Genomic DNA, 16,915 nt, shown 5'->3' with positions numbered 1-16,915 from the left:
TTATTAATAGCTGCACAAGAGAGCAGAACATGTTCTGTATTTATATGTAGGTATATATTCGGAATGGGATATATTTGTAGCGGTCGCTGCCGATGCTCAGTCTCAGTTCTCTTGTGAATCTCTAGCCAAATAGATGCTTAACGCTCGCATCGAACACACCTCGACGGAGCCCCACGAGGGGGACGCCACTTGTGTGACGTATTTCAACCATCAGTTGTTCTCGGGCGGTGCCGATGGCAAAATACGCGTAGGTATTATGGCCAGAAATTTTGAGGACGTCACTTAAACGCTTACCATTCCCGCACCCCACCTTCAGATCTGGTCGGAATCGTTAAAGTTGCTGCGAACGATTGACGCCCATGAAGCATACATTTATTGCATGGCCGTGAACGAGAACGGCAAACTATATTCGAGCAGCTGTGATGGCCAGGTGAAGTACATGCTGCCACCGTATGCAGATGCATCTGCGATGCAGGAGTTGTTCCGGTGCGAGGATGCCATTCAGGCCATGTACTCCAATGGCGGTGTTCTGTATACAGGCGATGATAAAGGCGTGATAACCACCTGGAGTAACGATCGCATGCTCTTCAAGTACAATCTGGTCGAGGAGGTCAAATCGGTGGCCGGGGAAGAGCAGCTCATTTATTCTGTACGTGATTTGGATGTTGTGGTCTCAACAGTTGTCGAGGGCAAGTCCGGCAAATATAGCAACAATGCTGTAATTCCGGGTAAATCACCGCTAACCCTGCTCGGCCCCCTGGTGGGGGAGAGACACACCTATTTGGCCTTTCCCGATCGCACTGGGATGGGTCTGCAGCTGGTGAATAATCTACCAACGCATAAATTTGCACACGTTTGGCAGCTGCCGGTGAGTTTTGTGGACGATCTGCAATGAGCGGTTCTTTCTGAATTACTACTTCTATTTCAGCAATGCCACGAAATGATTGTGAGCAGTCTGTGCGGGGATGAGCAGCACTTGTATTCCGGTGGCTACGACAACAAGGTCAAGGGCTGGACAGATTTGGCAGCAAAACAGCCAAAAGCACTGGGAGAAGTCGACGTTGGCAGTTGTGTGAATTTCATTTGCTGTGGCACCGAAAATCGTGTTTATATTGCAAGCAGCGATGGCTTCATACGTTGCGCCAAATTTCTATAAATGTCTAATTTTAAAATGTACGTCAGAGCTGAATAAAATATATATGGATTAAATCGATTATGGATTTTCACTGTCAAAACGAAATATGGAAAATTATTCTTGCCAACAATGTGGCACCACTGTATTTGCATTTTAAATAGTCGTTAAATTGGTTGAATTTTTTAGTATTGGAAAAGCTGCCAGACTTGTGTATAAAGATGAGATGAGATGCAAAAAAAAATTTGAAGATATGGCAGCATTGCTGCACTTGTGTGTATTTCTGAATGAATTTCCGCACTCTTGTAAATATCAATTAAAATTTGCCGGGATTTGAAGCGATATATGATGACACATCCCGTCGCTGCCCGCGGACAGCCGCGTAAATATCCATTTGTGAACATGCGCATAGCGGATCACTCCGTGCTGGACACCATCGAGGGCCGCCAGAGTTGCCAGCACTGCAATCGCTCCAGGAAATTCTTCTGCTACAATTGCTACATCCCCGTGGGTGAACTAGGTAGCCTCCTGCCGAGCGTGGAGCTGCCCCTGCAAATCGACATCATCAAGCACAAGAAGGAGATCGATGGCAAGAGCACAGCAGTCCATGCAGCTGTCCTCGCCCCCCACCAAGTGCGCATCCACACATATCCCGATATACCCGATTATCGTCTGGAGGAGGCCGGTGTGGTGCTCATCTTTCCCAGTGCGACGAGTCTAACAGTGCCGCAGCTGTTCGCGCGAGATGTTCACCTGAACATCGATGACAACTATGGGCTGCCCAAGGGCCATCACATGGGCACAATGCTGCGGCGACGCATGGACGAAGTTGTGGGCACAGCTCCGGATTCGCCAGATTCGATCAGCTGCAAGCGCTACACATGCGACACTCTACCCATAAAACGTGCCGTCTTCATCGACAGCACTTGGAACCAGAGTCGCAGCATTTATGCGGATGAGCGCGTGCGTGGATTGCGCACTGTGGTCCTCCAGAATCGACTGTCGCAGTTCTGGCGCCATCAGCGGGGGAGTCCCCGTTGGTATCTGGCCACCATTGAGGCGATCCATCAGTTTCTGCTGGAGGTGCACGTGAATGCATGGGGCCTCAATGGGGCCTATCGTGGCCTGGACAATCTCGAGATCACGGATGGCTTCCATCAGCTGGCCAAGCCACTAACCACATCAGAGGCGCCGGCAGAGTGCGTGACTCCCGAATCCCCGTACAACGGGCAATATGACAATCTACTGTACTTCTTTGCCAATATGTATGACCTGATCCACAAATATTACGATCACAACGAACTCATTTCGTATCGTCGGCCAATTTAATTAAAGATTGAAGTTGGTTTTTATTTAAATATTTCTATTGTTTCCACTACTCTACTTGTCCTTCTTCTTGGCCTTGCCCTCGTCGCTGGAGTCGCCAGTCTGCGATTTCTGCTCGGTTATCACCGGCTTCTGCCACTTGAGGGGATTGTTCCGGTAAAACGGCCAGGGCGGAATCGTTATCTGTACCGCAAAATCGACAATTAAATGCACATTTATTATTACATATATATAATTACTTACGAGGGAAGAAATCAAGAAGCCAACGCCAAGGATGTAAACTGTTTGCGAGAACTGTTGGACAATTCCACCGTAGATGAGCCCGATTACGCCAAAGAAAGTTATAATTAGACGCGACCAGCGCTCGGCTTTGGCCTGACCAACAAAGTCCTGGGAAAATGCCCAAAAGTTAAAATAATGCTTGCGTTGACTATTATGATGCTCACCATATGTGTTTGTATGTCCAGCATGTTGAGATTTCTCACAATTTACCAATTTTAATGGGTAAACAAATTCGATTGCGGCACGTCAGCAATAGAATCGACGACGCAGTCGATAGCACAGCTGTCATCGATAATTTGTGCCAGTGCTGCCAGTAAGCTATTACAAAGAAATGCTGGTGATAACCAGTAACAAAAGGCATAAAATATATATATAGAATAAGCTCTCGACAAGTTTAAAGCATAAAGGACACAATATTAGTCGTGGCATTTATTAAGTGCTTTATGATTTTTATTATAAACATAAATTTTTGCAGATTTTGGATTTCAACCGTTAGTATGCACGGCCACACTTCTCATATTTAAAATCGTAGCACAAAACTATGTTTAACCCAAAAAGGTTGTGGGATTCGCTAAATTGCCACTCATAAAGAAAAATGGGGCATACTTTTAGGGACCCACAGGCGACGGCAAAAGTTGCTCGAACTTGGCAATTGTTTTTCTCGAGTCCTTAAATGCAAATCAATAATCTTTTAATGTGGCTAGAAAAACATTTCGCTTAAACAGAAAAACCTTCAGCTCGACCAAGTTCTACAGACTTTGAAAGAAAGCTTGAATTTTAGGGACCGAATCCATCGAGTTTCAATCAGGGATAATGGAGTAATAAAAGAACCCAAACATCCGATATCTTATAGTTGCTTGTAATAGAACATTCAAAGATAGATAATCTAATGATTAAAGTAAAACTTAAATGCTTAGATTGCTAATTATGAATTGGTTTTTTTTTATATAAATCGGATAGAATTAAAATGCTTTGACTAAAATTTGGAGTCTTCACGTAACAAATTCAGAATCGGAAGCATTAACTTTGCTTCAGTTAACTTTTAGTTTTTAAATAGATATCCGATATAACCGCTTTGAGCAAAATTTACCTTACCATCTGATTTAATTGAATCAAAAATTGATATAAATATTTAAATTAAACTTGTTCATACATTTATTTTGTACAATGTGTAAATGGCGGTAGACGAAAATACCGTGGACGTTACGAATTAAGACCTAATAAATAAGTGGCGTGGAATGTGCTGTCTACGAATGTATAATTAATATTAATAATTAGGCGAATGTGCAGTGGAATACATTAGTTCGTTGTCATCGCTGGATCGCTCTAGCGATCTAGACACGGGCGGCGCGAGTACGGCGCATGTTGACAATATTGATGACACACACGATAATCCAGGCGGCGAGGGCAAACCAGGCGAGGAGCAGCGTAAAGTACAAACAGATCGAAGTATTGATGCGTCCATAGCGACGACGTTCGTACGAAATGCTCTCCACCAGATAGTCCATAAAATCGAAGACAGCCGCACAGGACAAACGTTGCTTGATCACTGGCACAATGTTTCCAACACCTTGAATCTCCTTAAGCAAGGACTCGCGATACTGCTTGCAGGTGACCTCAAAGCCATCGGTGAAAATGGCAGCATAGATCAGCTGATAGATGGCCATAATCACTGATATGACTGTGGCAGGTAGCCCTAGGAAAGAAGTGTGAAATTTAATCAAAGATGTTAAGTTTTGTTGGTTTGCACTTACAATAGTAGGGCGATAGGCCATCGGGTGTCAGATCCGATTCCGTAGTTACCACAATCATGTCGCCGGAGCTGAAAGTGGAAGCGGAAGATGAAGATGAACTGGCTGACTAATTGGCAAGCAAGTTAATTGAAATGGTGGTCATTTTGTCAGCGTTCCATTAGCATAAGGCTTAATTAGGCCAGTCTCAAGTGTGAGTGTCGCAATATGCTGTTCTCGCCGATTAACCCCAATGACCCCCGTCTGAATTAGAATTGGACTCCGACTCACCGCTGCCTGAGGGTTGTGGTGCCTGATTTGCGTTCGCCTTTGCCAATGCACATGCGATAGCCGTGATAGATGCCAAGGACGATAGCAAAGACGAGGGGCAGAATCAGGCCGTAGGTGGCATAGTGGCAGTAGGCGATGTTACCGCCCTCGAAGCTGTTATACGCACTGCGACCATGCAGCACACAGCCACAATTGGTGTCCGGGCAGGCGTTGAGCACGTAGCGCCAATGTGTCCAGGCCACCGCCGAGGTGATGCAGCATACCAGCGATGCCACAATTATGAACGGATACAAATGGGAGAGCGCACGCTCTGCGCTGTACGACATCCTTCCTCCTCCTTCCGATTGCCAGCTGTGCATACAAACTCTATGTTAATTAATCGATTCATTCACCTAAACTATTTTAGTATTCCACAATTTGTTTATGATTTGCTTTTTGTGCTGCCTGCGTCGACGTCGGCGTCTGCGTTGTCTTCATTGGGTTACTCACACACCTGCGCAGCTTATATTGCACTCTCTCTCTCTCATTTACTCTCAATCACTCCCTGTATGTGTGTGTGTGTGCGCAATGCGCTCTTGGGGCGTCACAAAAACATACAAGCGCATTTGCTGCACTGTACCAAATATAAACAAACGTTTTTGGTTTTTTACTACACTGCAAACCCGCCCGCAATTTGTTGCAAGTTTTATTAATGGAATTCAGTGTCAGCAGCGATGCGACCAAGAGAAGCATGCGTAAACGTGAAACACCCTTTTTCTGCAGACTGTCCGCTGACACATACACTTACACAAGCGCACTAAGAATCAAAAAACAGCCGCAGAGAATCCCAACCAGCTAACCGACTGCGTGCGCAGCAAGAAAACGACTGAATTTTCTTTGCTTGTGACTCCGATCAGAACGAATTCTCTAACACCACAAGAGAGCCGAAAACAGCGAAAGAGAGAAGAAAGAGTGGGGGAGAGCGCGATGTGTGGACTGCCACAAGCATTGTAAGTAACGGCAAACAGCTTGGCAGCTTGGCAGCTTAATTGTTCGTTACTTTTTGAAATGACATCTTGTGTAAAAATGTGGACTATTCGCTTAATTTGAATGATAGGTGTATGACAACAACAGCGTTTAAAACGCATCGCTTTTTGGTTTTTGGCCTGGCGCCATCACTTAGCATACTTGCCAAGCATCCGCCGGCTACAACAAATGACGCGCGCTTGCCAGCATGCGGTCGATCAGTCCCGATACCCCTACTGCCCGCGATGCTACTTCATCCTGCTCCTCGCTGGTTGGCAGCCATTACCAGCCCATGTTTATTTTTTGCCTAAAACAATTTTTCGCGGACGCCTGATCTCAGTTGCATGAGCACCGTGGAGCTCTCAACTACGCGGAAAAATTATTGAGTGCAAAACGGAAAAGCGATTCACAACCATCAAAACTAGTTCAAGTATTTGCAAGCCAAATTGACCAACAAGTAATTTACTATTTAAACTATTACGAAGACTAAGTGAAAACAAAAGTGCCAATTAATCAATAAAAAGTGCTTTCAATTGTAGGCGTTACAAAATTGCATGCAATTGGAAAATTGCTGCTGCAAGACAAGTTCTTCATTGCAGACCAACAATTGCCTATAAATAGCCTATAAGGTAGAACACATCTTCTTGGTTCCCAGAGCAATAAAAAAAAAAGAAAATCTGAAATATTTGCATAATTTTCTATTGTACGTACAATTTTAGGTCACTTTTGTGCTGACGTCATTGTATTGTATGCAGCAAAGTGCAATTAACTCAATATTTTTAATATTTAAAGTTGAATTTTAGCACTAAACGACTAAGAGCAAAATGGGTAAATAGTAGATATATATATGCACTTTGAGCCCTTTCGATATTGATGGCAAAGTCTTAGAAATAGTAATCCAGTTCCTCTTTGAATGCAGCATTTATAGATTAAAAGCTTACATTGTCTTGTATATAATTTCGTAATTTAAAAACAAATTTGTTTCTTACCTTGGATCAGATCCAACTATAATGTGTATTTTTATGTTTATATTTGTAAATTATAAACTTAGTCACTTTTATTGTTGCATTTAAACATTTTCAGATTTTGATACGTATACATATTGTTGTCGATTGTATCAACTTCTCGAATATTATAATAGAAATTGTGTATATATAAGCAGTATATATTTTGATATGCTGATCGGGTAAGTGGTCGGGGAGGGTCTCAATGTGTTTGAAAACCAAATTAAAATTCATTTTTAAATTATCATATTCTTTGTCAATTACATACATTTTTTTATCATACACAGTGTATTGAGTTAGTATTGACTTTGAATTTTTCCATAATCGGTATACCTATTTAAGGAATATTTTAAAAATACTCGTTTCTCTTTCAAATTAATTACATGCTCGATAAAGAATATTATTCTCTACATATTCTTATCATCCAAAATCAGATATATAGGTATTTATTTGTATATCGTAAGAAATATATTCCTTTTGGCAATACTTTTATCAAATTTTGGATTTATTATTTTATGTTTAATATACTAGAAATAATTGAGATGATTATAAGTATAAATATATATTTAACTATAATTAAGTTGTGACACTATTTCAAAAAGGCATGGCTTCTTGCAAGTCTAGTAGCCTGAAAAGCTATAGTGTGGCAGTATAGCATAGTGGCATGCTTAAATATGTATGTACTTTTAAACAATTTACAGAATTGATGAATGAATTCCTCGGCTACTTATAGAAACACAAAACCGGCGCCTGTCCATACATGCCTACATAGTAGTATAGTATAGACAATAGATACAAATCAGAGTGCAATTCCCGCAATAAACAAGCAACCAGAAAATCGTAGCACCCAAGTAATTTAGTAACTAGAAAAACATTATGGATAATTGGAACGTTTTGGCAGCGCAAACCTCATCCCAGGCTATTGGACGAGATGGCACCGGGACAGTCAAGACGCGTCTGGTGAGTATTGAATATAAAATTGAGAAAAACCGCCAAAACAAAAAACAAAACAAAAAAAACACATGCAGTCAGTAAACAAAACAAAAACCGACCGATTGCGTAGAATGCGATGCATATACTTGAGCCTATTGAACGTCACTATATATACATAAAGAGTATACTATATATACATATATATATACCTGGGTATATACTACTGCCCAGCCCCAAAACAGCTGATTAGCAGGCCCAGAGCTGTTCGCTCTTTTGACCACCGCGAAAAAAACAAGATGCACTAGAAATTCTTGGCATATTGTTGTTTTGGGGTGCTCTGAACATTACTAGCGCTCAGCTATAAATAGGAACTCCTCGGAGGCATTCGTTCTTTCTCTTTGGCCGCCTGCGAGTGTGTCAAATGTTTGTGGGCTTTTTGGAGATTACTCACAGTAGCAGCAGCGCCAAGTAGCCAAGCAGCAGCTAATTCAGACAGACGTCGAAGGTGCTCGGCAACGCGCGTATCTCTCGCACAGTGAACAGTGAACATCTTTGATTTATATAAGCAAGAGAATTGCGAATATATATTATTAACCATATTGAGCAATGGATATTTCTACCGATATCTGGGGTCAACTGGCCGTGGAGGCCTCACAGGTGTATCTCTCCGATGGCACGATGCGTAGTCCCTTCGCCGACACGGTATATAATTTTGCACACTGATCGAAAGAGCTCTCCGAGTTGGATTGAGTGATGTGTATTGATCAGCCTAATTTTTGTATATACCTACGTACGCATATATGTACATAAATATATATTGTGTGATCTCTCTTGCAGACCATTGAGAAGCTGCCCGACAAGGTGCTGCTGCACATATTCTCATATCTATCGCACCGAGAGATTTGTCGCCTGGCCCGCATCTGTCGGCGCTGGCGCAAGATCGCCTATGACACGTGCCTGTGGAAGAATGTATCGTTGCGTCCGGAGATCTCTGGACTGCATGTCGGTTCTCTGGAGATGCTGCTCAGCCTAATCTCGGTGAGATTTGGGCCAACTTTGCGTTACATTGAGCTGCCCATTGAGCTGATTACACATACGGTGCTCCACGAGCTGTCTGCCAAGTGTCCGAATCTAACACACATGCTGCTGGACTTCTCAACGGGTGAGTGATTGGACTGGATTTGACTGTACCAAGTGGCAAACTGAACATTTTCATTTAACCTACATTTTCAGCCATGCAATTGCATGATTTCAGCGAGATGCAGGCTTTTCCCACCAAGTTGCGCTATATGTGCGTCTGTCTGTCCGAGGTGATCTTCATGGAGGGTTTCATGCGAAAGATCTACAACTTCATTAATGGCTTGGAGGTGCTGCACTTGGTGGGCACCTATGAGAAGTGCGAGGAGGAGGAGGAGGAAATCTATGAAGTCATCAATGTGCACAAACTGAAGTCGGCCACGCCCAACTTGCGTGTTATCAATTTGTATGGCATCAATTTCATCGATGACTCGCACATCGATGCCTTCAGTTCCAACTGCATCCAGCTGGAATGCCTCGCTGTCAATTTTTGCAACAAGGTTACAGGCTCCACCCTGAAGACGTTGGTGCAGCGCTCCAAGCGCCTGACCTGTCTGCTGATGAATGGCACCAGCCTCAAGTCGGAGTTTGTGATGCAGGTGGAGTGGGATAAATGTGCGCTGCTGGAACTGGACATTACAGCCACCGATCTGACCAGCGAGTGCCTAGCGGACATGTTGACGCGTATACCCAATCTGAAGTTCTTGTCCGCTGGCCAAATCAACGGATTCAACGATACCGTCCTGAAACAATGGATGGAGTTGGGCAATGTCAGGTGAATATTAATAATATTAACTAAAATTAGCCGATTTTACTTGGAGTTTTTCATTTTTATTTATTGCATTTATATGTACATTTGTTTGGAATAATTTTTTAGATTATATTAAATTCATTCGTATATCTTTTATATTTCGAAAAATTTAATCTTTAATATTTTTATTTATGGTATTTTTATTTACATTTGTTTGGACGAAGAAATAATTTGTTTAATAGAATACTAGTTTTGCTTTGTGGATTTTTTATATTTGTAAATATATCCAATAATTGCATGGCAGATCCCTCACATCATTGGATTTGGACTCCTCGGATAATATCACAGATGAGGGCTTGCTGAAGTTCTTGCAGCGTTATGGCCATCAGATGAGCGCTTGCTGCCTCTCCGGCATGCCTCACATTACGGATCAACTATGGATGAGCATACTGCCCGTTCTGGGCAACTGCAAGTGAGTAGAACGGAGTGAATCACTTGACTGATATCACTATAAATAATCATTTAACTCATCAGAATAATCGTGATGGGCACCGCTGAGAAGCTGGGCGTCAATATACACGTGGATCAGCTGATGGATACCATTGCCTCCAACTGTGGCAACTTGGAGCGTCTGGAGCTGCGTTGGGATCCGGATAATTTGCGTTTCTCCGACAAAAGCCAGAAGGCAATTGATATTCTACGTGTCAAGTGCCTCAAGCTGCGCTGCATGGTCTTGAGGTAAGCCTTCAATTGTTTATTCGATATATGTTTCTCTATTTTGCTGACTGTTCTCCAAATCCGAATCCAAATCCACAGCGATGGTCGTTACTATGAAACGGTGAAGGCCAACTTCGAGCGTGCAGATCGCATTACGGTGGTGCGCACCACAACCTGTTGTCGCGTCTCGCCGTATCATCTGTTGCGCAACTACAACGACTTGATTTTCAACTAGAGGAGCGAGTGGCAAATTCGCGTCAGAAGTTAAATAAATGGTGTTCTATGTTAAATTATCGTTGTATCCTAGTTAAAGAAAAACATATTTGATAAACTCGAACATTAAATATGAGAAACAAATGTGGTTCATTTTAAGGCAATTTTGTATTTTGATAAACATGTTGCAATACAAAATACTTGTCATTAAGTTACATATGCGTATGTTCTATATACAAATTTGATACAAATCGCTGACTTTTTGTTTTATTTTTTATACATAAGCTGCCTTACAAGTTTGCTTCCAATTAACCAACTTGACTTTTTGCTCTTCTCTCTCTCACTCTAAAAAAAAAATGAAAAAACCTAAGATGTTTAAATTAACTAAGGATGAACTTTGCGAAACCGCTGGCCAAGCCCAAAAGTTCCACCAATTTTGTAGTCTACTGAAAATACGGGTCAATTGTTTATTGCTAGCATATTGTACTGTATTTGTTGTTGTAATTTTTCGTTCTCCTTTCGTTTAATTAAATTAAATAAGTAATTAGAAAACAAAGATTAGCTAATTTAATTTTCTTGTACATCATAAAATTATCTTGCGTTAACTAGTTTTTTTTTGTTTTACTTGGTACTTGATTAAATCACTTTCAGACTTCACCGCATTATTTTTTTTGCTGTTGTTTTTTTGTTTGTTTTGTTTTTGTTGTTGTTTAACACCATTTCACTGTAAACTTAAAACTAACCATTTTCAACATTTTTGGGTCATCTTTTTACCATAAACTTAATGTAGAAAGATCTCTGATTGAGTTCACGTTTCGTTCGGCACGATCATTTACATGTATATATATATATATATATATGTATATGTATGTATATGTATATATATATATATATATATACGTGTGGGTAGGTGCTTATATGCATGATATATAATGTAATTTACTGTGGAATTGAAGCCAAATGGATGTGGTTGTGATTGTGTATGTGCATGAATACGTCTATGAGTAATGTGTGTGTGTGCGTGTATGTGAGGATCAGTATGTAGTATAGGAATAGGTTCCACGAAACGTACAATAAGCGGACCAGTATTTCGCTTAGGAGTTTTGCATTTTTACATAAGTACACTAACACATAGAACAGTTACAAATGGTATGCTAAGATTAGGAATAGCGTTACACTTCACTGCTGTTCCTGTGACAACCGAAATAGATGAGTCGTATTGCTGGCCGCAGCCGTAGCCACAGCAGCCGCCGATGTGGCCGTCGATGGTGTTGGTTGACCGGACGCCGTTATGTAACTGACATTGGTGCTGTTGCTTGTGCTGCTGCTGCTGCTGGAAACGGCTGCTCTCGCCTCAGCCGCAATCGTGGCATTCGCCTCATTCGTGAGGTTGGCTATCGCATTATCAATGTTCGCAATAGCTGCTGCAGCACTGCTCGATGTCGGCAGATGGTCAGCATTAACTTCTGCAGCACGCTCGGGTGATCGACGCGGCGCACCGGCATTGGCACCGTCCTGAGTGAAAATTAAATATAATATCTAACAATTCCCACTGGCAAACCCGGGCTATTACTCAGCCAAGCAATGGACACTTACGTCTCGTGGATATATGCGTAGAGGCTGTTCGGCTTGTGCCGCATTCGCTGGGTCAGCCTCTTGAGCGTTCTCCTCCGCCTTGTCGGTGTACATCATGATCTCGTGGCACAGCGGGCAGCGGTCCTGGACATAGAGCCACTTCCGCAGGCAAACGCCATGGAAGAAATGACGGCATCGTGTTATCTTTGCCGAGTACATTTCCTGTGTGCAAGAAGTGGTGAATTAAGAGAATTAATGGAAAAAGTGTTGAGAGCACTCACTTGGTAGCAAATGGCGCAAACATCGTCAAAGGCCTGCAGTTGGGCAGGTGTCGCCTCGGGCAGTGCTGAGATCTTGTGGACCGCTGAGCGTCGCTTCATGAACACAGACCAGCCAGCTCGGGCCTCGCACCAGATGTTGAAGTAGGCATGAATGCACATCATGATCGCTCTGATGGCGCCGCCTGTAGCATTTCGGGCTATCAAGTTATAGTTATCGGTACACAAAGTCAACCAAATAATAAAATTACATGCACACGGAACAAAAAAGCTGGACAGAAGCACACAACAACTCACATGGTGAATATGCATTAAATACAATGAATACAATGCTTTTTTTTACAATCCTTTTGCTGAATGTGTTAATGTAATTTGACTATGACGACGACAGCCTGCAGCATCTTTGCATTGGTCACTTACCCGATTCAAAGACCAAGATCCAGGCGCCATTAATGAACAGCAAGATGCCGAAGCAGAACTCGACGGAATTGCCAAAGGCGCGAACATAGTACAGATAGTCATCCAGTTTCTCCCAAAAGAACTGTCGACGTGCGTCCAGCAGGAAGAGCGTATAGGTAGCCAGCGACACAAGCACCTGCAATGGCATACATTTTATTAATATTATATTAGTTATCAACTGATTTAAATTAACATCATTCGACATACATACCTTAACAATTACTTCGACGGAGAAGGCAGTTACCGCCAGCAGCCAAGTGGAGGGTGAATGCTGCGCCCATAGATAATAAAGCAGCACGACTGGCATGCAAATGAGGAAGGCGCAAACGGATAAGGCGCGCACATGTCGTTTTCGTGATGGATTCCGTGCTGCACTCAGCGACATCAATATGGGTGACACAATGTTGTGAAGGAAGTGCAACAGTGCCGTGACCAGAAGACATAGATTGCGACACAGGCGCACGAAACGCTTGTCCGGCGACAGGGATGTCAGCCCAGTTTGCAGTGCAAGGATATAGAAGAGCACCGCCGAAACTGTGCCCAGGGATTTCTCTTCGTCGTTGTCATATGTCAGCAGATACCACTGAAAGATGCGTCCAATGTAATGGCACACCATCGAAATGACCCCAGTCATGCCCAGCACGGCGGTCAACGTTTCACACCCATCCACGAGCAGCTTCTCGATCGTTGGCAACAGTAGCAGCGGCTCATCCGTCTCGGCTGTCAACAAGGCATATGCGCCCTGCACAATTCTGTGGAGTTAAGAACGTTCAAAAATCATGAGCATATTATTTCGTGTACTTGTATCCCTATCGCTTATCACATAGCTGACACCCATCGCTAGAAACATCAATTCCTTATCAAAAAAATTTATGTTCTTAAAGCAATCTTGATCAAAATTACTATTAATAATATTTAAAAAGCAATATTTAATTTATGCACAATCATTATGAACTATGAGGTATAGTATTTAATACTCAGCACAAAATAAATTATTTATCTGCTAATGGAAAAATGAACTTAACTAACCAAACAGTGTCTAAATTTTCTGTTGTGTCATTATACAAAATGTGTCTAACTTTAGACAATGCGTGCTCAGCTGTCCAATTATTGAATTGATACATTTTCAAATAGAAGATAACAAGAAAAATATCCCAATAATTCGAAATTTATGCTTTACAAATTAGGATTACAATTTTAAGAACATTTTTATGTTTTACTTTACATACCTGATGGTCCAAAAGAGACGCAACACACTTGGCACATTGAGTCGCTGCCATTCATTCTCAATGAGCGCGGAGAGTCCAAAGTTGGATACAAAGTTCATGGCATACTGGTAGCCATTGTATACCGTTCGGCTGGCGTCCATTGCGCTCTGCATCAGGGTGATTTTTGTAAGAATGATGGGCGTGAGTCCGGCAACGACGGGCAGCTTGTCCACAATGCTCGGTGAGAGGGGCAACATGGCAATCAGAATTGGACTAGTAAATATGATGGGCATCGCCTTCTGGAGCAGCGTAAATCGTGGACCCAGATGTATATAGGCAAAGAGCATGCCCATAAACCATTGTGCTATGATATGTGGCGCCAGAGTCATGATGACGCCACCCGAATCGAGCAGTCTGGTCGTGTTCATCGACATTAGATCCTCGAGTATGCACGGACTGTGCTCCATTAGTGCCAGTGCACTGACATTCGACCAGTAGGAGAGGAAGGTGAGTCCCAGCGATGTTAGAAACATATAAACCATCACCAAATGCCGCGTCCACAGCATGAAAATGCAAGCAGCGCACAAGAAACCTGCCATTGCCCCACGAAAGGTTTAAAGTACAAATATATGATATATAAAGGTATATATGTATGTATATGATAAGTATGTGTATGGAAGTGATAAGCGGCCTTTAGCCAGAGATCGCTCGATCGCTCACCTAGCAAACAGACGACAAACTTCACCGTCGTTATATTAAGTATGTTGGCCAGGTGGCCAGTTCGTCCATGATGCTGTTGAAGTTGCTGCTCAGCATGCCGCCGGCCTGTGCCGAATTCGAGGCATTCACAATGCTGTGCTCCAGCATATCGGCTTGGCTGATGTTCTGTGACGCTTCTGCGCTGCTCCCTATGCCAAATAACGCCTTGAGCGTTGTGGCAAATGTGTCTGTGGTGCTGCTGCCGCTGCTCCCGCTGCTATTGTTGTTAATGCTGCCGATGGCCTCAACGGTTGTCAGTGTTTCCTCGGTGCCTGTTTTCAGTTGCGTTGGGAGACCCATGCCTATTTTGAGAATCTCATCGATGACGATGATGGGCGGCACCCGCATCATCACATCCACGAATCCGAGCACCTGCGTCCGTATGGACATCGCTGAGCTGTGATGAGTTGATATTTTATATTGCAATTGTTAATTGTATAGCTGACGCGGCGTGACTTTGCTAAATTGCGCTTGCTGCGAAAATCTACATTTAACTTTCGAGCGTCGCCTTCATTTGTTGTTGTTGTTATTGTTGTTGTTGTGGTTGCTGTTGCTCTGTTTTGTAGGGTTTTCTGTTTTGGTCGCTGGCTCGGCTGTTGTGTTAATCGGCTGGCGTTGGCCTTCGTCTTGGATTTCGATTTCGCAAAGCGAATAGAATCGTCTGCAAATGTTATTGGCGTTCTCTTCTTCTTTTCTTTTCTCCTCTTCGTTTTTCTTTTTATTTTTTTTTTGTTGTGGTGTGCGTCAAAAAATAGTATTTTATTGGAAAGGGAGCGGCAGGTGCAGGTGGCGGCGGTGGTGAAGGTAACTTTGAGGGCTTTGTTTAGCTAACAGCACTAATCTACGTTCGCCAAAAGCATTCACTTTGCTCTAGCCCACAAATTGCGTTTTCTAACTAAGTAATGTGTATTGAGTTTAGCGCGAACGTACAACTTTTCACAATTCGATTGGGATTTTGTTTTTCCTCTGCGTTGCCTGTTTCGTGGGATTCGCGAGCGTTTCTTTCGATATTTCGTCGTTATACGTATCGATAGTATTATTATTATCGGTTCTTTTCGAGCGCCTTACCACACTTACCACACATTCGCCATTTGGTGTTGCCAGAAAGGTAATCAGCTGACTGCCTCATTTGGCGCGCACGCAATCAATTTTAAACAAGCAATTTTAGATAAGCAAGTAAAATAAACACAAGCAATAAGCAGTGCAACGCATTGCCAGCTATTTCCTTGGCTTACTTCGTGCAAGTATGTATTTGTAGCGTCTATAAAAAATTATGAAAATTCAAAGTATTGTTTCAGCAATGCCTACTACGATACACCTTACTAAAAATTAAATGAAATATATAACTGCCGGTCTGCCCGCATTCCTGGCGCACATTCCTAAGGACTCGCCATAAAGTGCACTTTTGCTCAAAGCTTGAACCAAACATTCTTTCTTAAGAATTTAAATGCGCATACATTTGTAGAAACTCTAATAACTATAAATTCAGATTTATTGCAATGATTTAAAGCTGAAAATAACAATGATCAAACGAACAGTGCTGTTTATAAATCTCTCTATATAATTGCTTTTTACAACCCCAGACTGTTGTAGTTATGTATAGTGTTCATGTATATATACTTATGATCACCCTTTGATAGCAATAAAGTACATTTTAAAATTTCACAGAGACATTTTTCTTGATTTCTCGTAAATACTAAATTCAAAAGCGCATTGAAAACTTAAAAGAAAAATGCTTAAAAAAATAGCATTTTATATCCGATTATAATTTTTCGATAATTCTTATTTGGGGCAGTTCTCCTTACCGAGTGACCATGAACCAATGTAGCAAATTTTTATTTTCATTTTATACATTTTAATTTTTTTTATTAATAAGGTTGTTAAAAAATATGTATGAAATAAAATAATAAATAAAAAAAAGTTGGTATTCGAGTGTCACTGACTAAATAGTTTAGAATATGTTTTGTAACTGCAAATATTATTTAGTTACAATTAGGGAAGTTCGAGTTCGAAACTCTTGCTATTTACTCATGCATTAACAATTATTATTAAATTTTCAATTTTTCTTTGAAAATGTTTGTTTTTCATATCTAAGCAAGGCAAATACTCTTAAGCATTTTTTAAAGTAGCTAAGTATTTTTTTAATAATAAAGTTAGCTTTATATTCAGTTGATC

General features: G+C 41.8%; 6 protein-coding genes across 10 annotated transcripts; 3 read left to right on the top strand and 3 right to left on the bottom strand.

Moving 5' to 3' along the window:
• The first annotated feature begins 109 nt into the window (after window positions 1–109).
• On the top strand, window positions 110–1,209 carry LOC6563460. Its single transcript, XM_001989584.2, has 3 exons — window positions 110–247; window positions 317–868; window positions 929–1,209. The coding sequence occupies exons 1-3, from the start codon at window positions 134–136 to the stop codon at window positions 1,154–1,156; spliced, it is 894 nt and encodes a 297-aa protein (XP_001989620.1). The 5' UTR covers window positions 110–133; the 3' UTR covers window positions 1,157–1,209.
• Window positions 1,210–1,391: 182 nt separating this feature from the next.
• Window positions 1,392–2,490, top strand: LOC6563461 (tRNA-uridine aminocarboxypropyltransferase 1). The gene has a single exon (XM_001989585.2). The coding sequence runs from the start codon at window positions 1,478–1,480 to the stop codon at window positions 2,459–2,461; it is 984 nt and encodes a 327-aa protein (XP_001989621.2). The 5' UTR covers window positions 1,392–1,477; the 3' UTR covers window positions 2,462–2,490.
• On the bottom strand, window positions 2,462–2,986 carry LOC6563462 (signal peptidase complex subunit 1). The gene is made up of 3 exons (XM_001989586.3): window positions 2,905–2,986; window positions 2,702–2,848; window positions 2,462–2,641 (listed from the first exon to the last, which is right to left on the bottom strand). The coding sequence occupies exons 1-3, from the start codon at window positions 2,926–2,928 to the stop codon at window positions 2,513–2,515; spliced, it is 300 nt and encodes a 99-aa protein (XP_001989622.1). The 5' UTR covers window positions 2,929–2,986; the 3' UTR covers window positions 2,462–2,512.
• An 885-nt stretch (window positions 2,987–3,871) lies between these two features.
• Window positions 3,872–5,628, bottom strand: LOC6563463. Of its 2 annotated transcripts, none has more exons than XM_001989587.3 (4): window positions 5,549–5,628; window positions 4,762–5,112; window positions 4,495–4,562; window positions 3,872–4,436 (listed from the first exon to the last, which is right to left on the bottom strand). In XM_001989587.3, the coding sequence occupies exons 2-4, from the start codon at window positions 5,085–5,087 to the stop codon at window positions 4,075–4,077; spliced, it is 756 nt and encodes a 251-aa protein (XP_001989623.1). In that variant the 5' UTR covers window positions 5,088–5,112; window positions 5,549–5,628; the 3' UTR covers window positions 3,872–4,074. The 2 variants fall into 2 exon arrangements, with proteins under 2 accessions (XP_001989623.1, XP_043070800.1); XM_043214865.1 differs by lacking the exon at window positions 5,549–5,628 and adding an exon at window positions 5,255–5,394.
• A 478-nt stretch (window positions 5,629–6,106) lies between these two features.
• LOC6563168 (F-box/LRR-repeat protein fbxl-1) lies at window positions 6,107–10,712 on the top strand. Of its 4 annotated transcripts, none has more exons than XM_001989588.3 (7): window positions 6,107–6,223; window positions 7,504–7,730; window positions 8,541–8,865; window positions 8,937–9,555; window positions 9,836–10,003; window positions 10,066–10,269; window positions 10,348–10,592. In XM_001989588.3, the coding sequence occupies exons 2-7, from the start codon at window positions 7,647–7,649 to the stop codon at window positions 10,481–10,483; spliced, it is 1,536 nt and encodes a 511-aa protein (XP_001989624.1). In that variant the 5' UTR covers window positions 6,107–6,223; window positions 7,504–7,646; the 3' UTR covers window positions 10,484–10,592. The 4 variants fall into 4 exon arrangements, with proteins under 4 accessions (XP_001989624.1, XP_032593653.1, XP_032593651.1 ...); XM_032737762.2 differs by having other exon boundaries at window positions 6,110–6,196; XM_032737760.2 differs by having other exon boundaries at window positions 6,110–6,223; window positions 7,472–7,730.
• An 837-nt stretch (window positions 10,713–11,549) lies between these two features.
• Window positions 11,550–15,805, bottom strand: LOC6563169 (protein TRC8 homolog). The gene is given in 8 exon segments (XM_032737758.2): window positions 11,550–11,976; window positions 12,058–12,258; window positions 12,318–12,499; window positions 12,735–12,909; window positions 12,985–13,525; window positions 14,003–14,573; window positions 14,702–14,755; window positions 14,758–15,805. Coding segments are annotated over 8 exon segments (2,433 nt in total). The 5' UTR covers window positions 15,131–15,805; the 3' UTR covers window positions 11,550–11,640.
• Between the last annotated feature and the right edge of the window lie 1,110 nt (window positions 15,806–16,915).

This window comes from Drosophila grimshawi, unplaced genomic scaffold (assembly GCF_018153295.1).
Source record: "Drosophila grimshawi isolate 15287-2541.00 unplaced genomic scaffold, ASM1815329v1 contig_311, whole genome shotgun sequence".
Taxonomy (NCBI): domain Eukaryota; kingdom Metazoa; phylum Arthropoda; class Insecta; order Diptera; family Drosophilidae; genus Drosophila; species Drosophila grimshawi.
This window is presented reverse-complemented; position numbering and strand designations above follow the sequence as displayed.